The sequence below is a fragment of the Pinus tabuliformis genome, chromosome 6 (assembly GCF_031772625.1).
Source record: "Pinus tabuliformis cultivar Carrire ecotype Pingquan chromosome 6, CPIR1, whole genome shotgun sequence".
Taxonomy (NCBI): Eukaryota; Viridiplantae; Streptophyta; class Pinopsida; order Pinales; family Pinaceae; genus Pinus; species Pinus tabuliformis.
Window position 1 is genome coordinate 1,571,291,363 of NC_142292.1, and position 24,501 is coordinate 1,571,315,863.

General features: G+C 38.5%; 1 protein-coding gene across 1 annotated transcript; it reads right to left on the reverse strand.

Annotated features, from left to right (window-relative positions):
- Window positions 1–2,890: 2,890 nt before the first annotated feature.
- Window positions 2,891–3,469, reverse strand: LOC149264785 (uncharacterized). The gene has a single exon (XM_089400846.1). The coding sequence runs from the start codon at window positions 3,467–3,469 to the stop codon at window positions 2,891–2,893; it is 579 nt and encodes a 192-aa protein (XP_089256972.1).
- Between the last annotated feature and the right edge of the window lie 21,032 nt (window positions 3,470–24,501).

Genomic DNA, 24,501 nt, shown 5'->3' on the forward strand with positions numbered 1-24,501 from the left:
TATAATAGATATTTGGTTTTTTATTATTTTAATAATTTATAATTAATTATTTATTAAGTTTCTTGCCACTATTTTATTTATAAAATTTTATTTTAAAAGTTTGTAAAATTCCTAGCTAAAAAGATTGCATAAATATTTTTTAAATTTCTCCAATAAAAATATGAATTTATAAATTTATAAATTTTAATTTCTTATTTAATATATATGCTTATCCTTAAAAAGTACACCATAACCATATAGAGATGAATTTTTTGATGATTTAAAATGAGTAATTACACCATCAAAAAGGTTAAACATGTAATACTGGATTTTTTGGAATTATTTGTTTTAAGACAATTTTTTCTATATATTTGAATTTCTTTTCATTTATGGGAGTCAAGCTCTATTATATTAAGTTATATTTTTAAATTATAATATTTTAAAATAGTTACATTAAAATTTTTAAAATTATATTTATATATTTATTTATATTATTTAAATAGATTTTATAATTAACAAGTTTTTATAAATTTTATTTTTAAAATATAATATTTTTATTTAAAATTATTTGATTTCATAAATATATAAAATTAAAATTAAAATAAAAAAATATTATATTTTCTCTCATATTTCCCTACCTTTCTCTTTCCTATAATTTAAGTAATATAAATATATATTACGTAATAATATATTTTCCTTCCCATATATTTTATCAAATTATAATTTTTACTTGGAATGTTTCATATTGGTTACGAATTATGGATACAATGAATGTTCCGTAGTTCCTCGATTCAATGGGCAACAGGTGGGCCACAGGGAAGTAGTTCTACCAGAGCTTTTACATCTCACACTCCAGTCAGCGAAACCCTGATGACAGATTTTTAGGGATATTGTTCTCCGTAATGTGAAGATTTATTACCGCCTTGCACCCATCCACAGAGACAGACAGATTCCGTATGTGAAAGATTCCATCCAGACATCCATAGATTCAACCAGCTAACTCCATTGTGATTATAAAAATTTTAAATATAATATACACGCTTACTTTTGTGGATGATAGCCACTCTTCTTCAGTGAAAATTCTTTCCAGTTTTAAATTTATATAAAAAACTTTTATATATAAATGATGGATTTAAGTCTGATGATAAATCATAGAGGTTGGTTTAAAATGTTTATTCAGGAAAAAAAAAAAACATGAATATAATAACTCCCAAATATAACACCAAACAAATATATCAATAACTCTATATAATTATATTTTTTTGTTAAATCTATATAAACTAAATTACATATATTTTTTTTTCTTAATTATAAAAAACAATTATATTTAAAATCATAATCAAACTAAATATTAAATTAATTTATAAAACACAAATAATTATTTCTCAAATTCAAAAAATTAATAATTTCAAATTTTAAAATAAATATAATTTCAATTTATGAAAACAATTTAAATCCAAAATACTATAATATAATACATATTTCAAAAAATTAATAATTTCAAAAAATCACATTAGATACAATATCATTTACACGCTTAATGTCAATTTAATATAACAATAATGCCAACTTAATATAACAATAACAATAATGTCAAATAACAATTTTACTGTTAAATACAATATCATTTACACAAATAATGTCAATTTAATATAACAATTTTACTTCTGTCTACAATAATGTGAAAGGCCTTCTAAATTTTCCGAAATAAAATTCAAAGATAAACCTTTATTCTGAACTCTAAAAAGAAAGTGCCTTATATATTATGTGGTAGGGTTACAAGCAAAAGCTTTTTACATAAGTGTTTTATATTATTTTCATAAAATTTGGAATTTCAAATTTATGTGGTATGTCAAAAGGAAATTTGATGATGGTTTTTGTTTTTAGTGTTTTATATTTTATATAAATTCATGAGCGTGATTATTTGAAATTATTAGCTACTTTATAAAGCAAGAATTATTTTAATAAAATATATAAATATGTTGATCAATTAAAAAATGTCACTAGAATTTTTATATTTCTTTTTTTATTTATAAAATTATTATTTACAATTTATCCACCAAAAAATGACGAGAAATAAATACATTTCTAATGAAACCACCAAAGAATTATGATCAGAAATAAAAATAATGACGAGAAATAAATGCTGCAAAAGATTGTGTAAATAGCTCATTAAAATTTATGACCATCAATTTGAATTCTTACCAGTCAAATTTACGATTTCAAATTTTACCTTTCAAAAAACTTCCCTTGCCTTCAAATAATTGAAAAACACGTTTGGCGTGTAACGTCAAATTCCAAGCCTGATCCTCATAATGGTTATGCCATTTATTTTAATTTATAATTAGATAGAAATTAATATATTTTAATAAACAGATTACCGGCACTGGGCAGTTAAACCATGGAGACATAAACAGTACCACAGTATCAGGGGAACGCAAAGATTCCATTTTTATCTGCATAAACTGTACTATACACACGGTTGGAATTTCAAAATAGAGTCACTCCTCAAATTTATCTGTTTTTAATTCTTTTTAGTTTTTTAATTATAGGAAGTAAAAATTTTCACAGTTTTATAAAATTTTGAACTATATTTAACCAGCAAATCACCCATGAAAAATAAATTGCCCATCAAAAACACAAAAAATACATTTTTTTATTCGTAAAAACAAGTTTCTTGTCTTTAAAAGCACAGACAGACGAGTGTGAAGGACTTTTTACAACTATGGAAAACAAACTATATGCCGGGAACCAAAAAGACAAAAAAATCATTTTCCGACGAAGGAGGTTCATCATGCCGGGAACCAGAAAGACAAAAAATCATTTTCCGACAAAGGAGGTTCATCTTAATTTGCTACTTTAAAAACAAAGAACTGACAACCTCTAATGTTAAAATATTCAAAAGCTGGTTTCAGAAATTGAGACATGGCCGTATCTTTTCTTCCAAGATCAAGGTACCTTCAGCTACATCTTGTGCTTTTCTTGACAGAGAATCCGCTTCCGTATTCTGCTGTCTGTAAATATGCTTGAAAAGTGGCCGTTCGTCAAACGAATTTGCCATATCTTTTAGCTCTGTACCAATAGACTCCAGCCTAATCCTATCAACCTTAATATTACCAAGGTTGCAAGACCCATTCATATAGTTGGTAACCGAGAGGCAGTCACCGAATGTCTGAATTTGATTAGCATTTCTTATCCGAGCATGAGCTAAAAGTATCTTTAAAGCCATGAACTCAGCATAGTGGCTGGACCCTTCTCCTAGCCCTGCTTTAAATTTGACACTGTGACCTTCTGATAGGTACAAAACTCCACCAGCGCGGCTGGCCTTGCATGGATCCATCGAAAAAGCCCCATGGGTGGGTAACTCTTCAAACTCTCTTTGTTTCTTCTGTTTTGCTGGCTGCGTAGGACTTGAGGTAAACGATAGTGACCTGCAGACCATTGTACATATTTTGGGCAAATTTTGAGATTTTGTTGCATGGGCTGCCATGACTTTGCTAGTTAATCCTCTGCCTAACATAATCACTGAAACAGACGACCTGCGTCGAGTTGTCTGTTGGTGTTGCAAATTTGGTAGGTAGGTAGATACGCATTATTAACCACTCGTAAACTTCCTCTGTAGTGTGTATTACTGATCTTATCGCCAATTTGTAATCTAACTGGGAATGCAAACCGATGCATTGCCACATGGCAAACCATGCCAGCGTTCATCATGGGTTTGCTGTTTAGTTTTCGAAGGTTGGTATTTCTGGATAATTTAATCGGATTACGCCGTAAGGTCTCTCTCCTTATAGAACCAAATGTGAACAGATGTCCTCACTTGACCCGTTGTATATTCGGATAAGGCCAGGTCTATGGAGGTGGAGGAATTGACAGGACAGTCATTTTTTTGCAAGGAGGAGGAATTGACATGATAGTCATTTTTTTTTGGGATTTGGTTAAATTTTTTCAATAAATTTTGCTAGAATAATGTTTAAATCATGTTTTTGAAAGTGACAATGGATTCAGCATTATAAAAAACTTTTAGACACCCACAATCTTAAAATTTAATAATTTTAAATTGGATTTACAAAAATCCCTACTAAAATCTATTAAAATATTACTAAATTTTTCATGATTTTCAAAGCAAAAATAATCTAGTTAATCTATGGCTTGAGTAATGATGATAAACAACCCTTCAACCATCTATTTTTAAAAATTATTCTTTTATTTAGATAAAAAATATTTAACCACAATTAACTAAATTAATGTAAATCTGTCAAAGGAGTGCTCAGTTGGAATTTGAAATCGAGAGAGCTTGCTATGCTGAGAATGAAAGAGCTTCAAATTGGTCAAGTACAGCCAGTTAAGAAAAGTTGCCACGTAAAACTGACAGAGCCTGTTGCGAAGAGAAACCAGTGGAATCCATACTCCTAATCTTAAATACAAATTGGTGTTGTCTATTGAGACTAGACTTTCAAAAATCTTGATTTTGGAATATTTTTATTAAATTGTTGAAAAAAAATTGAATATTAATTATTTAGGTTAATTAATATGTTAAAAATTAATATATTAATTATTTATTTATTTAAAATATTTAGGAATTGAAATAAATGATGGTTAGATTTGAAAATTTAAATAAAATTTATCAAAAATTTTCTTTACGAGTATATTTTTGTTTAGTTGTCTCCGAAATTAATCTATCACGTTTATATAAAATGATTCAAAAATAATAAAAGACAAAATGCATCAAATTTATTAGTATTGTAGTGTAAAAAAAATTGTAAGTAAAATATAATAACATGAATAAAAAAGAGCAAACTGAAGTTCAATATAAATAATGAGATATGGATATTAAGAGTAGCTTACAATGTACGCATATAAAAAAATTTATGTCTCAATCACTCTTCTTATGAGATCCAAATTTATTTAGCTATAAATGTGTGTAAATTATACTTTATATTAGACCATAAAAACGAACCCTTTTAATTGAATTCCCCACTAATGATCTTCTATTTTGCAGTAAAGTGTAATATATATCCAAAACCATTATAAAAATGAAAAAAAAATTATTTTAAATTTTTAAATTTTTACAGTATAGAAATTACACATGGTTATAAAAATTACAAAAAAAAAAATTTAAATTTTTACAAATTTTTCAATATAGAAATTACCCTTCTCTGCAATAGGTTAATAAAAAACTTCCATTTTTAATAAGAAACATAAGCATACTGTTTATTTAATGAGAAACTTCCAATTTTGATCAAAAACTTACATTATTAATAAAAAATTAAGTGATACTTTTTTAATATAAAAACTACTATGTTTTAATTTTTTTTAATATAAATTTTTGGCAAACCAAATTTTTCCGTATCCTATTAAGATCCACGTAATCGAATCATACAGGTGAATTTACGAACAGCCCAATTTGTAATCGGAAGTGTTTGGATTGTTTTTTTAATGATATTTGGAATTGTTTCGATATTTTTTAAAAGATGGAAATGTTTTTTTTATTATTTTTTTTAATAATGATATTTAGAATTTTTTATTTTTTTTTTAAAGATGAAAATGGGTTTAGTATTATTAATTTTTTTTGGGGTTTTTTGCAAAATCTTGAATTTGATAATTATAATTCCGAATATATATTTTTTTGGTATTATATCACAATCATTTTGTAATTTCTATTTTTTTTGGGGTGAAAAAGTTACTTTAAATTAAAAACTTCACTTTAGATTAAGTATCAACATTATTTATATAATTTTTAACTATGCTGTATTTTGAAATTTTAATTAGAATTTAATTACATAATGGAGTTGTTTTTAGTGTGATTTTTTGGAAGATTTTCTGTTGGGTTTTGCTGTGTAATTTTTCAAAAATTGAGCAAGAAATTATTGAAATCATAAGTTTGATACGTAACTCTTGCACAATCTAAGTTTGATACGTAACTCTTGCACAATCTAAGTGGCCTAGGGGTTTTCCGGGATGCTAAATCTATGTTCTTTCAATGTTCTTTCACAAGTTTGATACGTAACTCTTGCACAATTGTAATGACCCCGGTAACTTGTAATTCTAGATAATTACTGTGGTTAAAACAATATGAGTGGTAACTTGTTATTATTAAAAGACATTGTTAATTTTGAAAGTGAATATAATAGACTATTTTGCACATGTGTATTGATGAAATGCTGGCAGCCTCCAAAAGGAGGATTTTCTATTAAAAGAAAATAAAATCAGTTATGAAACTGAAAAACAACTGCTTCTCACCCAAGGAAAAGTCCTGGGAGGAAAACCTCTGGGCTGTGGATGAACAGGCAGAGGAAAGATTCCAGAGAGAGAGAGCAGAGTGGAAAAAGTGGGTTGAGTCTGGTTGTGATCAGATAACCCAGCACAGTGGTGCATGAGTCTTGTTGAGGGCTGCAGGCCTGCAAGACGGCTCGGGGGGAGAATCCAGTGCAGTGGATCTCAAGGTTGGGAGGTTAAGAGCAAAAACATTGCAGGTGACTTCTGAAAGTAAGGACTTCGGTAGCGGGAACAATCAGGTACGCTTCCTCTAGTTTGGTTAAAGAAAATGAACAGGTATTAAAGAGTACAAGTAAATACAGAAATTGTATTAATTCCTTTAAGTCATTATGATATGGTAGCTAGGATAAAACTACAGTTCCTCTCTAAGAAGCTGTGATGGAAGGTGTGACTGTGGTCACATCTGTAAAATGTATTCACTTAAGCTCGCACAGTTACAATGTGCACAGCATGAAGTCAACTGAGAACTGTGGAAAAAGCATGAGGAAACGGTACCAAATAACAGTAGGAAAAATCAGGGTATTAAACTAACAGGAAACCTTAGTAATGCACAGATCTAGAATGTAAAGATCAGAGAAGTCGGAAAAAGCCGAGCTAGTTTTAAACAGTACCCTGACATAGAATATGAGCTTGCATGTAAATGATAATAATACATAAGTCAAAGCTATAGTTACAAATTTATCTGCGTATAACTGTTCCTTAGTTTAATGCTGTGTGAGCCAAAACAAGGTAATATAAATGAAATGTTTATACAAGAACGTTACAGTATTAACTAGTGCCGTGTGCACAAGAGATATCATATAAAACCAACAACCCAGAAACTATCATTCCAACCAACAGCTGTATAGCGAAATATTAAAAGGAAACAGTGTTGTAAAGAGAAGCGTCGTATAAGTTTATATACAATGATGCCGTCAAACCCTAACATCAGGCTTGGAACGGTTCCATTCACGGGTAACAAGCTACAGTATCTGAGTGTACTGTACAGGAACTAAGTATAGCATCGAACAAAAAATATCAAGTAAGCATACAGTCGAAATAAAGCCATTTAACCTGCTATTTGGAATTACGGCAAAGATTGTGCGCGGAAGGGGTAAACCCTACATTCATAACACGAATGCAGAATTAACCCTTGTCGCTATAAATATGCATATAAAGAATGTGAACCGAACTGTAGACAATAAATATCAGTGAACCCTTCCGGAACTAAAACAGAGTAACCCTATTGCAGTGGAAATATCATAACTGTATACACTATCGAGTATTAGAAAGGAGCAATAGTGAGACACATCGAATATCAAACATTTATATGCACCAATAACGAAGAATCGATTGACTGTTATAGATATTGATAGCTATATATTCATGAAACAACGTTCGTTAAGGAAACTGTGGAAAAAGTATTACAATAGCCATGAAGAAACCCGAACCGGGACAACAGCGGTAAGCCGCAGATGTTAAATATTACAAATGTATATAAATTTAAACATATCCTCACAAATCTGTCAATAGCTCGAAAGAGCTTCCACACAAACAGGCAATGACAAACGAGTTTGAGACCTTAGCTATTACATATATAAAAGTATAAGTAAGGCGTGAAGCCATGACCCTAGGGTCTCAAACTGGACAGACCGCCATAATGAGGCCGCCAAATTAATCGCATAAGGGTTTGGAACCCTGTTTCGGACCTGAGACATTAGGCAGAACACGAGCCCTGTCTCAGCTGTAATCGACCCTCAACATTGCAATAATTCACTACCAAAGATTCCGTAAGCGAAATAGGCATACCTTAAAGTGCCATTGCAGCCAAACCCTTCGGCACACTGAGGAAACAAGCTGGGGTCAACGTCGGACCGGTACCCAATCTGTAAAGCAAACCATGAATACAGTCAGGTATAAGAAGATCACATGAATATCAACAACCTGAAAAGCTAACCGTAAATGTAACCTGTAAGGGAACGCGGATCGAACCTGAGCCTGGTAGGAGGAGATGAGCCAGGGAGATTGCCGAGTGTTTTGTCGAAGAGCTCAGCTGTTGCTGAGAGAGCAAATGAACCCAACGATGAATCCGCTGAACATATATATGCAATGTCAAACCCTAAAATGAGCTGGGCCGTCCAATGAGGGAGAGCAATCTCCATCGTTGGATTAGGCGGGAGGCCTGGCGCCAAACCCCAGAGCAGGTCAACTCACCACCAGTCACATGGTCAGCACGTGAAGTTGAGCCATCTGGCCACGGAAGTTGTGAGCTGGCTCCATCGTACTGCCATTTGGCGTTAACATTATACCGAAATATTTAAGCAATCAAAGCCAACATAATGTCATACAAAATATCAAGCATCGGTATTGCGGAACTTAATCGAGGGAATGGTTAAGTTTATATATTGTGCCGCTATATGAAATAACCAGTTTTTAAGTTAATTGACAAATGCTTAAGGGGGATACGTTGTGAGAGTGGTGGCGGGTTACACATAAGGTTAGGAGTATAGTAGTTTAGGGTGTGAGTAATGGATAAATTACCATACCATATATATATAAAAAAAAAAATTATTTACTGTTTTTTCTTGAATCATAATGAGATCGTGACAATGTGGTATCAGAGCAGAGGTTTCAAAACTGTGGCCTCTGGAACAGCAAAGATCATCTTAAATGTATATATAGTAACAATGCAACTAATTTCCTTTCTTGTGTACCATCAGGAGAACCATACAGAGACAGCTACCTGCTAACAGTTAATAGTAAGATGGAGGAAATGCCGGGAGCTGGCGGCATCCCTCAAGAAAATGCAGGGCTGTGGGTACAGCTTGGTGCTGAGACACGCAGTACCAATCTGGCGATACTGCAAACTGTTCAGGAGCTGAAAGGTGAGATGGCGCGTCTACGAGAGGACAATGCGCGATTAACAATGGAACAAGAAAGAATACTGAAAAGCTTGTCAGATAAACAAAATCCACCCTTAGCCAGCCCTAGTGCAGAACAGCAAAGGGGCACTGAGGAACGGAATTACGCACCTGAGCTTTCAGAAGAACAGGAAGACCATTCTGATAATGTGCAAGAGCAGCAAACCTCCAAGCGTCAGAAAATGGAATTACAGGGAGAATTTCGAAAAATCAAACCTCCACTTTTCGATGGAGAGCAGGAAGAAGCAGCAGAAGCCTGGTTGATTAATATTAATAAATATTTCCAACTTTATGAATATGATCAAAATCTGAAGGCGCGGCTGGCTATTTTTCAGTTGCAAGGCAAAGCCACCTTGTGGTGGGAAGAGATTAAAATTGTGAAGGGAGTAAGTGAGCAAAGCATAACCTGGGAAAAATTTCAGAAATATTTTAAGGAGAGGTACTTAACTGAGCGCTTTTATGATGAGAAGGCGCGAGAATTCCATGACTTACGGCTAGGACAGCGGTCCATGGACGAATTCATAAATCGCTTCACTTCTCTGCTTCGTTATGTGCCATACATAAAAGAGGAGAAGGCCAAGGTGCAGAGGTTCGTGAGTAGCCTACCAGCTTATATAAGGGAACGGATTGAGTTTGACAATCCCCGAACTATGGATGAGGCAATTCGGAAGGCTAGAATTTGTTACTAGCAGAACAAACAAAAGGGAGAAATTCCAAACAAGAAATGGAATGAAAGAAAAGGTAGCAGAAGTGCTGGAAACAACAAAGGCAGCCGTGGAAATGGTGGTAAAGGAGCTGGAAAGGGGCAGTTTAACAGAAGCACAAACAAGAGTACCTTCCGGGCTAAGCCAAGCGAGAGCAGGATCAGCGAACCACCTGCTAGATCAGAAGTTGAGGGAACCAGACCTCCAGTTCAGTGCTGGGTGTGTGAAGGACCGCACTACGCTAGAAATTGTCCACAGCGAAAAAGAACTGATCAAATATCTCAAGTCCATGAAGCCTCAACTGTTGGGGATGTGGCGCGCAGCGTACCAAGGATCAATGCAGCATTAGAGGACCGGCAGGCGGAATACCAACCTTCCATGGTGGAATTCGAAGGTAAGATTTCAAACCTTTCTGTAGCTGTACTTATTGATCCAGGAGCTACTTTAAGTTATGTTAGTCCAAAAGTAGTGGAACACTGTAAGCTACCACCAGAAAAGTTTAAAAACCCATGGTTGGTCCAGTTAGCTACGGGAGCCAAAAGGCGGGTTTTAGCTAAAGTTAATAACTGTTCTTTCAGTATAGCTGGACAGCCCATAACGGCAGACCTGAATGTACTTCCGTTAGGCTCCTATGACATTCTTATTGGTATGGATTGGCTGGAAAAGCACTGGTCGTTGGTGAATTGCAAAACCAAGACCATATACTACAAAGATGATTTGGGGCAGCAGCAGGAATTGCAGGGAATTAAACATCCTGTTCAGATTCGACCTATCACTGCAACTCAGTTAGCTAAATGTATTAGAAAGAAATGTCAGATCTATGCCATACAAGTTGGCTATGCGAACCAGAAAGATAAGATGTCTGCATTAGACGATATTCCAGTGGTACAGGAATTTACAGATGTATTTCCTGAAGAGGTACCGGGTTTGCCTCCAAGAAGGGACATAGACTTCACTATAGAGTTAATACCGGGGGCAGCACCAGTATCGCGGGCACCGTACCGGATGAGCATACCAGAGTTAACGGAGTTGAAAATGCAGCTCCAAGAGCTGTTGGAGAAACAGTACATTCGACCCAGCGTGTCACCCTGGGGAGCTCCAGTATTGTTCGTGAAGAAGAAGGATGGGACCCTTCACATGTGCATAGATTACCGGCAGCTGAATAAGCTCACGGTCAAAAACAAGTACCCTTTACCCAGAATAGATGAACTCTTTGATCAAGTGAAAGGGGCAAAAGTGTTTTCCAAAATTGATCTGCGATCTGGTTATCATCAGATCAGGATTAAGGATGAGGACATTGCCAAAACTGCTTTCCGGACACGCTATGGGCACTACGAATTTGTAGTGCTACCTTTTGGTTTGACCAATGCACCTGCTACTTTTATGTGCATGATGAATAGCGTGTTTCACAGGTTTTTGGACAAGTTTGTACTGATATTCATTGACGACATATTGATATATTCTCGTTCCCAACAGGAACATGAGGAGCACCTTAGATTGGTGTTATAAACTCTTCGGGAGCATCAGCTATATGCTAAGTTTAGCAAATGCGATTTCTTCAAAGAGGAAATTCAGTATTTGGGCCACGTGATTACTAAAGAGGGAATTGCAGTTGACCCCGAGAAGATAAAATCTATCATGGAATGGCCTATACCCAAAGACGTTGCTGATATCAGATCCTTTATACGTTAGCTGGCTATTACCGGAGGTTTGTGGAAGGCTTTTCTAGGATAGCCTATCCTATCACCTCATTGCAAAAGAAAGGAAAGATATTTAGATGGACAGCAGAGTGTCAACAGAGTTTTGACCGCTTGAAGCACCTCTTCACCACTGCACCCATCCTGAGGATCGCTGATCCTAATAAGGATTACGTGGTGTGCACCGATGCAAGCAAGGAGGGCGTGGGAGGAGTACTATTGCAGGAAGGAAAAGTAATAGCATATGAATCAAGGAAACTAAAAGAGCATGAGCAGAGATACTCTGCTTATGATTTAGAGTTAACTGCTGTGATTCACGCACTAAAGATGTGGCGACATTACCTTCTTGGGAGGAAATTTCTATTGTTAACAGATCATCACAGTTTGACGCATTATTTCAGCCAACCTACCTTGAATGCGAGGCAAGGCCATTGGGCAGATTTTCTAAGTGGGTTTGACTTTGAAATAAAGCATTTAAAGGGCAAAGAAAATCGGGTGGCAGATGCCTTAAGTTGAAAGGTTCATTGCTTATGTGAACTTTCAGCCAGCAGGTGGCGGAGTTCGCTGGTTGAACAAATAAAAACAGCAGCCAGTAACGACTCTGAATATCAGCATTTAAAACAGCAGGTACAGCAATCTGATAATGGAAAGTTACAGCAAGGGTACACATTAGATAATGCTGGATTGCTGTATTTTAATAAGAAAATGTATGTACCTGACTCAAATGACCTTAAGAAGCTGATTCTAGATGAGTTCCACATCAGCCACTACACTGGCCACCCAGGGTATCAAAAGATGGTCACGGCACTCAAGAAAGAGTATTACTGGCCAGGAATGAAGAAGCAGGTAGTGGAATACCTGGCAAGGTGTTTGGAATGCCAGCAAATTAAGGCTGAACATCAACACCCAGCGGGACTGTTGCAGCCTTTACCGATTCCGGAATGGAAATGGGAAACCATTTCCATGGATTTTGTAACCGGGTTACCACGAACAAAGAAGGGCAATGATTCTATTATGGTCGTGGTTGATAAATTGAGTAAAGCAGCGCACTTCATACCTGTGCAGTCCACTTACAAGGCGGTACAAATCGCGCATCTCTTTATGCAAAATGTGTTCCGTTTGCATGGAATGCCAAAGGTGATCATATCAGACCGTGATGTGAAATTCACTTCCACCTTTTGGAGAACATTGTTTGCCGAGTTGGGCACTCGGTTAAATTTTAGCACGGCTTATCACCCACAGACCGATGGTCAAACTGAGCGAGTCAATCAGGTATTGGAAGACATGTTGAGGGCAAATGTGATGCTAAAACCTAGTCAATGGGAAGAGTATTTGCATCTGGTCGAATTTGCCTACAATAATGGGTATCATACCTCAACCCAGCTAAGTCCCTTTGAGGTCCTGTATGGGCGAAAGTGCCGCACACCCTCAAGTTGGGGTGGACTGGAGGATAAGCTGAGTTTGGGTCCGGAAATGTTAAAAGACATGGAAGATATGGTGAAGAGAGTGCGAGCAAATTTAAAGGCTGCACAAGACAGACAGAAAAGTTTCGTAGACAGGAAAAGAAGATTCACAGAGTACAATGTTGGTGACCATGTGTTTGTAAGGATTCAAACCAGAAGGAGCACACTGCAGTGGAGTGGGTGCGCCAAGCTGGCTCCTCGATACTTTGGACCGTTTCAGATTTTAGCTAGAGTGGGGCCTGTGGCCTACCAACTTGCTTTGCCCAGTCATATTAAGATTCACAATGTGTTCCATGTTTCTGTCCTAAAGAAATATGTGTATGACCCTAAACATGTTATTCAATGGCAAGATGTGCGGGTAAGAATTGATCCGGTTGTTTCGATTATGCAGTTATATTCAATAGGAAATTGATTATGTACTGGTTGTCTGCAGGTCGAACCGGAAGGCGAGGTCCTGGTCGAACCACAGAGCATTCTCGACCGGAGAGAAGTGCGGCTGCGGAAACGGGTTATTACCCGAAACGGGTTATTACGTGGGAAGACGAGGAACCTTTCAGAAAGGCCTACCCGAATTTATTTAACGAGAATGGACATCGGGACGATGTCCAATCCCAGGGGGGGAAGATGTAATGACCCCGGTAACTTGTAATTCTAGATAATTACTGTGGTGAAAACAATATGAGTGGTAACTTGTTATTATTAAAAGACATTGTTAATTTTGAAAGTGAATATAATATACTATTTTGCACATGTGTATTGATGAAATGCTGGCAGCCTCCAAAAGGAGGATTTTCTATTAAAAGAAAATAAAATCAGTTATGAAACTGAAAAACAACTGCCTCTCACCCAAGGAAAAGTCCTGGGAGGAAAACCTCTAGGCTGTGGATGAACAGGCAGAGGAAAGATTCCAGAGAGAGAGAGCAGAGTGGAAAAAGTGGGTTAAGTCTGGTTGTGATCAGATAACCCAGCACAGTGGTGCATGAGTCTTGTTGAGGGCTGCAGGCCTGCAAGACGGCTCGGGGGGAGAATCCAGTGCAGTGGATCTCAAGGTTGGGAGGTTAAGAGCAAAAACATTGCAGGTGACTTCTAAAAGTAAGGACTTCGGTAGCGGGAACAATCAGGTACGCTTCCTCTAGTTTGGTTAAAGAAAATGAACAGGTATTACAGAGTACAAGTAAATACAGAAATTGTATTAATTCCTTTAAGTCATTATGATATGGTAGCTAGGATAAAACTACAGTTCCTCTCTAAGAAGCTGTGGTGGAAGGTGTGACTGTGGTCACATCTGTAAAATGTATTCACTTAAGCCCGCACAGTTACAACGTGCACAGCATGAAGTCAACTGAGAACTGTGGAAAAAGCATGAGGAAACGGTACCAAATAACAGTAGGAAAAATCAGGGTATTAAACTAACAGGAAACCTTAGTAATGCACAGATCTAGAATGTAAAGATCAGAGAAGCCGGAAAAAGCCGAGCTAGTTTTAAACAGTACCCTGACATAGAATATGAGCTTGCATGTAAATGATAATAATACATAAGTCAAAGCTATAGTTACAAATTTATCTGCGTATAACTGTTCCTTAGTTTAATGCTGTGTGAGCCAAAACAAGGTAATATAAATGAAATGTTTATACAAGAACGTTACAGTATTAACTAGTGCCGTGTGCACAAGAGATATCATATAAAACCAACAACCCAGAAACTATCATTCCAACCAACAGCTGTATAGCGAAATATTAAAAGGAAACAGTGTTGTAAAGAGAAGCGTCGTATAAGTTTATATACAATGATGCTCGTCAAACCCTAACATCAGGCTTGGAAACGGTTCCATTCACGGGTAACAAGCTACAGTATCTGAGTGTACTGTACAGGAACTAAGTATAGCATCGAACTAAAAATATCAAGTAAGCATACAGTCGAAATAAAGCCATTTAACCTGCTATTTGGAATTACGGCAAAGATTGTGCGCGGAAGGGGTAAACCCTACATTCATAACACGAATGCAGAATTAACCCTTGTCGCTATAAATATGCATATAAAGAATGTGAACCGAACTGTAGACAATAAATATCAGTGAACCCTTCCGGAACTAAAACAGAGTAACCCTATTGCAGTGGAAATATCATAACTGTATACACTATCGAGTATTAGAAAGGAGCAATAGTGAGACACATCGAATATCAAACATTTATATGCACCAATAACGAAGAATCGATTGACTGTTACAGATATTGATAGCTATATATTCATGAAACAACGTTCGTTAAGGAAACTGTGGAAAAAGTATTACAATAGCCATGAAGAAACCCGAACCGGGACAACAGCGGTAAGCCGCAGATGTTAAATATTACAAATGTATATAAATTTAAACATATCCTCACAAATCTGTCAATAGCTCGAAAGAGCTTCCACACAAACAGGCAATGACAAACGAGTTTGAGACCTTAGCTATTACATATATAAAAGTATAAGTAAGGCGTGAAAGCCATGACCCTAGGGTCTCATGCTGGACAGACCGCCATAATGAGGCCGCCAGATTAAGCGCATAAGGGTTTGGAACCCTGTATCGGACCTGAGACAATAGGCAGAACACAAGCCCTGTCTCAGCTGTAATCACCCCTCAACATTGCAATAATTCACTACCAAAGATTCCGTAAGCGAAATAGGCATACCTTAAAGTGCCATTGCAGCCAAACCCTTCGGCACACTGAGGAAACAAGCTGGGGTCAACGTCGGACCGGTACCCAATCTGTAAAGCAAACCATGAATACAGTCAGGTATAAGAAGATCACATGAATATCAACAACCTGAAAAGCTAACCGTAAATGTAACCTGTAAGGGAACGCGGATCGAACCTGAGCCTGGTAGGAGGAGATGAGCCAGGGAGATTGCCGAGTGTTCTGTCGAAGAGCTCAGCTGTTGCTGAGAGAGCAAATGAACCCAACGATGAATCCGCTGAACATATATATGCAATGTCAAACCCTAAAATGAGCTGGGCCGTCCGATGAGGGAGAGCAATATCCATCGTTGGATTAGGCGGGAGGCCTGGCGCCAAACCCCAGAGCAGGTCAACTCACCACCAGTCACATGGTCAGCACGTGAAGTTGAGCCATCTGGCCACGGAAGTTGTGAGCTGGCTCCATCGTACTGCCATTTGGCGTTAACATTATACCGAAATATTAAAGCAATCAAAGCCAACATAATGTCATACAAAATATCAAGCATCGGTATTGCGGAACTTAATCGAGGGAATGGTTAAGTTTATATGTTGTGCCGCTATATGAAATAACCAGTTTTTAAGTTAATTGACAAATGCTTAAGGGGGATACGTTGTGAGAGTGGTGGCGGGTTACACATAAGGTTAGGAGTATAGTAGTTTAGGGTGTGAGTAATGGATAAATTACCATACCATATATATATAAAAAAAAAATTATTTACTGTTTTTTCTTGAATCATAATGAGATCGTGACAATGTGGTATCAGAGCAGAGGTTTCAAAACTGTGGCCTCTGGAACAGCAAAGATCATCTTAAATGTATATATAGTAACAATGCAACTAATTGCCTTTCTTGTGTACCATCAGGAGAACCATACAGAGACAGCTACCTGCTAACAGTTAATAGTAAGATGGAGGAAATGCCGGGAGCTGGCGGCATCCCTCAAGAAAATGCAGGGCTGTGGGTACAGCTTGGTGCTGAGACACGCAGTACCAATCTGGCGATACTGCAAACTGTTCAGGAGCTGAAAGGTGAGATGGCGCGTCTACGAGAGGACAACGCGCGATTAACAATGGAACAAGAAAGAATACTGAAAAGCTTGTCAGATAAACAAAATCCACCCTTAGCCAGCCCTAGTGCAGAACAGCAAAGGGGCACTGAGGAACGGAATTACGCACCTGAGCTTTCAGAAGAACAGGAAGACCATTCTGATAATGTGCAAGAGCAGCAAACCTCCAAGCGTCAGAAAATGGAATTACAGGGAGAATTTCGAAAAATCAAACCTCCACTTTTCGATGGAGAGCAGGAAGAAGCAGCAGAAGCTTGGTTGATTAATATTAATAAATATTTCCAACTTTATGAATATGATCAAAATCTGAAGGCGCGGCTGGCTATTTTTCAGTTGCAAGGCAAAGCCACCTTGTGGTGGGAAGAGATTAAAATTGTGAAGGGAGTAAGTGAGCAAAGCATAACCTGGGAAAAATTTCAGAAATATTTTAAGGAGAGGTACTTAACTGAGCGCTTTTATGATGAGAAGGCGCGAGAATTCCATGACTTACGGCTAGGACAGCAGTCCATGGACGAATTCATAAATCGCTTCACTTCTCTGCTTCGTTATGTGCCATACATAAAAGAGGAGAAGGCCAAGGTGCAGAGGTTCGTGAGTAGCCTACCAGCTTATATAAGGGAACAGATTGAGTTTGACAATCCCCGAACTATGGATGAGGCAATTCGGAAGGCTAGAATTTGTTACCAGCAGAACAAACAAAAGGGAGAAATTCCAAACAAGAAATGGAATGAAAGAAAAGGTAGCAGAAGTGCTGGAAACAACAAAGGCAGCCGTGGAAATGGTGGTAAAGGAGCTGGAAAGGGGCAGTTTAACAGAAGCACAAACAAGAGTACCTTCCGGGCTAAGCCAAGCGAGAGCAGGATCAGCGAACCACCTGCTAGATCGGAAGTTGAGGGAACCAGACCTCCAGTTCAGTGCTGGGTGTGTGAAGGACCGCACTACGCTAGAAATTGTCCACAGCGAAAAAGAACTGATCAAATATCTCAAGTCCATGAAGCCTCAACTGTTGGGGATGTGGCGCGCAGCGTACCAAGGATCAATGCAGCATTAGAGGACCGGCAGGCGGAATACCAACCTTCCATGGTGGAATTCGAAGGTATGATTTCAAACCTTTCTGTAGCTGTACTTATTGATCCAGGAGCTACTTTAAGTTATGTTAGTCCAAAAGTAGTGGAACACTGTAAGCTACCACCAGAAAATTTTAAAAACCCATGGTTGGTCCAGTTAGCTACGGGAGCCAAAAGGCGGGTTTTAGCTAAAGTTAATAACTGTTCTTTCAGTATAGCTGGACAGCCCATAACGGCAGACCTGAATGTACTTCCGTTAGGCTCCTATGACATTCTTATTGGTATGGATTGGCTGGAAAAGCACTGGTCGTTGGTGAATTGCAAAACCAAGACCATATACTACAAAGATGATTTGGGGCAGCAGCAGGAATTGCGGGGAATTAAACATCCTGTTCAGATTCGACCTATCACTGCAACTCAGTTAGCTAAATGTATTAGAAAGAAATGTCAGATCTATGCCATACAAGTTGGCTATGCGAACCAGAAAGATAAGATGTCTGCATTAGACGATATTCCAGTGGTACAGGAATTTACAGATGTATTTCCCGAAGAGGTATCGGGTTTGCCTCCAAGAAGGGACATAGACTTCACTATAGAGTTAATACCGGGGGCAGCACCAGTATCGCGGGCACCGTACCGGATGAGCATACCAGAGTTAACGGAGTTGAAAATGCAGCTCCAAGAGCTGTTGGAGAAACAGTACATTCGACCCAGCGTGTCACCCTGGGGAGCTCCAGTATTGTTCGTGAAGAAGAAGGATGGGACCCTTCGCATGTGCATAGATTACCGGCAGCTGAATAAGCTCACGGTCAAAAACAAGTACCCTTTACCCAGAATAGATGAACTCTTTGATCAAGTGAAAGGGGCAAAAGTGTTTTCCAAAATTGATCTGCGATCTGGTTATCATCAGATCAGGATTAAGGATGAGGACATTGCCAAAACTGCTTTCCGGACACGCTATGGGCACTACGAATTTGTAGTGCTACCTTTTGGTTTGACCAATGCACCTGCTACTTTTATGTGCATGATGAATAGCGTGTTTCACAGGTTTTTGGACAAGTTTGTACTGATATTCATTGACGACATATTGATATATTCTCGTTCCCAACAGGAACATGAGGAGCACCTTAGATTGGTGTTACAAACTCTTCGGGAGCATCAGCTATATGCTAAGTTTAGCAAATGCGATTTCTTCAAAGAGGAAATTCAGTATTTGGGCCACGTGATTACTAAAGAGGGAATTGCAGTTGACCCCGAGAAGATAAAATCTATCATGGAATGGCCTATACCCAAAGACGTTGCTGATATCAGATCCTTTATGGGGTTAGCTGGCTATTACCGGAGGTTTGTGGAAGGCTTTTCTAGGATAGCCTATCCTATCACCTCATTGCAAAAGAAAGGAAAGATATTTAGATGGACAGCAGAGTGTCAACAGAGTTTTGACCGCTTGAAGCACCTCCTCACCACTGCACCCATCCTGAGGATCGCTGATCCTAATAAGGATTACGTGGTGTGCACCGATGCAAGCAAGGAGGGCGTGGGAGGAGTACTAATGCAGGAAGGAAAAGTAATAGCATATGAATCAAGGAAACTAAAAGAGCATGAGCAGAGATACTCTGCTTATGATTTAGAGTTAACTGTTGTGATTCACGCACTAAAGATGTGGCGACATTACCTTCTTGGGAGGAAATTTCTGTTGTTAACAGATCATCACAGTTTGACGCATTATTTCAGCCAACCTACCTTGAATGCGAGGCAAGGCCGTTGGGCAGATTTTCTAAGTGGGTTTGACTTTGAAATAAAGCATTTAAAGGGCAAAGAAAATCGGGTGGCAGATGCCTTAAGTCGAAAGGTTCATTGCTTATGTGAACTTTCAGCCAGCAGGTGGCGGAGTTCACTGGTTGAACAAATAAAAACAGCAGCCAATAACGACTCTGAATATCAGCATTTAAAACAGCAGGTACAGCAATATGATAATGGAAAGTTACAGCAAGGGTACACATTAGATAATGCTGGATTGCTGTATTTTAATAAGAAAATGTATGTACCTGACTCAAATGACCTTAAGAAGCTGATTCTAGATGAGTTCCACATCAGCCACTACACTGGCCACCCAGGGTATCAAAAGATGGTCACGACACTCAAGAAAGAGTATTACTGGCCAGGAATGAAGAAGCAGGTAGTGGAATACCTGGCAAGGTGTTTGGAATGCCAGCAAATTAAGGCTGAACATCAACACCCAGCGGGACTGTTGCAGCCTTTACCGATTCCGGAATGGAAATGGGAAACCATTTCCATGGATTTTGTAACCAGGTTACCACGAACAAAGAAGGGCAATGATTCTATTATGGTCGTGGCTGATAAATTGAGTAAAGCAGCGCACTTCATACCTGTGCAGTCCACTTACAAGGCGGTACAAATCGCGCATCTCTTTATGCAAAATGTGTTCCGTTTGCATGGAATGCCAAAGGTGATCATATCAGACCGTGATGTGAAATTCACTTCCACCTTTTGGAGAACATTGTTTGCCGAGTTGGGCACTCGGTTAAATTTTAGCACGGCTTATCACCCACAGACCGATGGTCAAACTGAGCGAGTCAATCAGGTATTGGAAGACATGTTGAGGGCAAATGTGATGCTAAAACCTAGTCAATGGGAAGAGTATTTGCATCTGGTCGAATTTGCCTACAATAATGGGTATCATACCTCAACCCAGCTAAGTCCCTTTGAGGTCCTGTATGGGCGAAAGTGCCGCACACCCTCAAGTTGGGGTGGACTGGAGGATAAGCTGAGTTTGGGTCCGGAAATGTTAAAAGACATGGAAGATATGGTGAAGAGAGTGCGAGCAAATTTAAAGGCTGCACAAGACAGACAGAAAAGTTTCGCAGACAGGAAAAGAAGATTCACAGAGTACAATGTTGGTGACCATGTGTTTGTAAGGATTCAAACCAGAAGGAGCACACTGCAGTGGAGTGGGTGCGCCAAGCTGGCTCCTCGATACTTTGGACCGTTTCAGATTTTAGCTAGAGTGGGGCCTGTGGCCTACCAACTTGCTTTGCCCAGTCATATTAAGATTCACAATGTGTTCCATGTTTCTGTCCTAAAGAAATATGTGTATGACCCTAAACATGTTATTCAATGGCAAGATGTGCGGGTAAGAATTGATCCGGTTGTTTCGATTATGCAGCTATATTCAATAGGAAATTGATTATGTACTGGTTGTCTGCAGGTCGAACCGGAAGGCGAGGTCCTGGTCGAACCACAGAGCATTCTCGACCGGAGAGAAGTGCGGCTGCGGAAACGGGTTATTACCCAAATTAAGGTGCTGTGGCAGCACTATGGCCCTGAGGAGGCTACGTGGGAAGACGAGGAACCTTTCAGAAAGGCCTACCCGAATTTATTTAACGAGAATGGACATCGGGACGATGTCCAATCCCAGGGGGGGAAGATGTAATGACCCCGGTAACTTGTAATTCTAGATAATTACTGTGGTGAAAACAATATGAGTGGTAACTTGTTATTATTAAAAGACATTGTTAATTTTGAAAGTGAATATAATAGACTATTTTGCACATGTGTATTGATGAAATGCTGGCAGCCTCCAAAAGGAGGATTTTCTATTAAAAGAAAATAAATCAGTTATGAAACTGAAAAACAACTGCCTCTCACCCAAGGAAAAGTCCTGGGAGGAAAACCTCTGGGCTGTTGATGAACAGGCAGAGGAAAGATTCCAGAGAGAGAGAGCAGAGTGGAAAAAGTGGGTTAAGTCTGGTTGTGATCAGATAACCCAGCACAGTGGTGCATGAGTCTTGTTGAGGGCTGCAGGCCTGCAAGACGGCTCGGGGGGAGAATCCAGTGCAGTGGATCTCAAGGTTGGGAGGTTAAGAGCAAAAACATTGCAGGTGACTTCTGAAAGTAAGGACTTCGGTAGCGGGAACAATCAGGTACGCTTCCTCTAGTTTGGTTAAAGAAAATGAACAGGTATTAAAGAGTACAAGTAAATACAGAAATTGTATTAATTCCTTTAAGTCATTATGATATGGTAGCTAGGATAAAACTACAGTTCCTCTCTAAGAAGCTGTGATGGAAGGTGTGACTGTGGTCACATCTGTAAAATGTATTCACTTAAGCTCGCACAGTTACAATGTGCACAGCATGAAGTCAACTGAGAACTGTGGAAAAAGCATGAGGAAACGGTACCAAATAACAGTAGGAAAAATCAGGGTATTAAACTAACAGGAAACCTTAGTAATGCACAGATCTAGAATGTAAAGATCTGAGAAGCCGGAAAAAGCCGAGCTAGTTTTAAACAGTATCCTGACACAGAATCTGAGCTTGCATGTAAATGATAATAATACATAAGTCAAAGCTATAGTTACAAATTTATCTGCGTATAACTGTTCCTTAGTTTAATGCTGTGTGAGCCAAAACAAGGTAATATAAATGAAATGTTTATACAAGAACGTTACAGTATTAACTAGTGCCGTGTGCACAAGAGATATCATATAAAACCAACAACCCAGAAACTATCATTCCAACCAACAGCTGTATAGCGAAATATTAAAAGGAAACAGTGCTGTAAAGAGAAGCGTCGTATAAGTTTATATACAATGATGCCGTCAAACCCTAACATCAGGCTTGGAAACGGTTCCATTCACGGGTAACAAGCTACAGTATCTGAGTGTACTGTACAGGAACTAAGTATAGCATCGAACTAAAAATATCAAGTAAGCATACAGTCGAATAAAAGCCATTTAACCTGCTATTTGGAATTACGGCAAAGATTGTGCGCGGAAGGGGTAAACCCTACATTCATAACACGAATGCAGAATTAACCCTTGTCGCTATAAATATGCATATAAAGAATGTGAACCGAACTGTAGACAATAAATATCAGTGAACCCTTCCGGAACTAAAACAGAGTAACCCTATTGCAGTGGAAATATCATAACTGTATACACTATCGAGTATTAGAAAGGAGCAATAGTGAGACACATCGAATATCAAACATTTATATGCACCAATAACGAAGAATCGATTGACTGTTACAGATATTGATAGCTATATATTCATGAAACAGCGTTCGTTAAGGAAACTGTGGAAAAAGTATTACAATAGCCATGAAGAAACCCGAACCGGGACAACAGCGGTGAGCCGCAGATGTTAAATATTACAAATGTATATAAATTTAAACATATCCTCACAAATCTGTCAATAGCTCGAAAGAGCTTCCATACAAACAGGCAATGACAAACGAGTTTGAGACCTTAGCTATTACATATATAAAAGTATAAGTAAGGCGTGAAGCCATGACCCTAGGGTCTCAAACTGGACAGACCGCCATAATGAGGCCGCCAAATTAATCGCATAAGGGTTTGGAACCCTGTTTCGGACCTGAGACATTAGGCAGAACACGAGCCCTGTCTCAGCTGTAATCAACCCTCAACATTGCAATAATTCACTACCAAAGATTCCGTAAGCGAAATAGGCATACCTTAAAGTGCCATTGCAGCCAAACCCTCCGGCACACTGAGGAAGCAAGCTGGGGTCAACGTCGGACCGGTACCCAATCTGTAAAGCAAACCATGAACACAGTCAGGTATAAGAAGATCACATGAATATCAACAACCTGAAAAGCTAACCGTAAATGTAACCTGTAAGGGAACGCGGATCGAACCTGAGCCTGGTAGGAGGAGATGAGCCAGGGAGATTGCAGAGTGTTCTGTCGAAGAGCTCAGCTGTTGCTGAGAGAGCAAATGAACCCAACGATGAATCCGCTGAACATATATATGCAATGTCAAACCCTAAAATGAGCTGGGCCGTCCGATGAGGGAGAGCAATCTCCATCGTTGGATTAGGCGGGAGGCCTGGCGCCAAACCCCAGAGCAGGTCAACTCACCACCAGTCACATGGTCAGCACGTGAAGTTGAGCCATCTGGCCACGGAAGTTGTGAGCTGGCTCCATCGTACTGCCATTTGGCGTTAACATTATACCGAAATATTAAAGCAATCAAAGCCAACATAATGTCATACAAAATATCAAGCATCGGTATTGCGGAACTTAATCGAGGGAATGGTTAAGTTTATATGTTGTGCCGCTATATGAAATAACCAGTTTTTAAGTTAATTGACAAATGCTTAAGGGGGATACGTTGTGAGAGTGGTGGCGGGTTACACATAAGGTTAGGAGTATAGTAGTTTAGGGTGTGAGTAATGGATAAATTACCATACAATATATATATAAAAAAAAAATTTATTTACTGTTTTTTCTTGAATCATAATGAGATCGTGACAACAATCTAAGTGGCCTAGGGATTTTCCACATGTTGTTTCAATGTGCTGCCTCCTCGGCAATCTGGTCAGAGCTCTCCTTGATTTTTGGTTTTCCCTGTCCGATCGTTCTCAACTTTACAGGATGCTTTCTTGTGGTGGGCGTCTCAAAGCCCCACCTGGCGCGCCCTTTTCATTCTGACATGCTGGCATATCTGGAAATGGAGGAACGGTTGTATTTTTCAGGGTTACAGCTTGCCTCTCAACTCCATTATCTCCCTGCTCTCGGGTGCTTTGCCCCAGGATTAGTGTTGCTCCTCACAGTTTTTTCTATCTTGTCGGAATTTTCTGTTATA

Excerpts from the sequence above, each read along its gene's own strand:
- LOC149264785 (XM_089400846.1), bottom strand. The coding sequence starts at position 3,469 with ATGGCAGCCCATGCAACAAAATCTCAAAATTTGCCCAAAATATGTACA.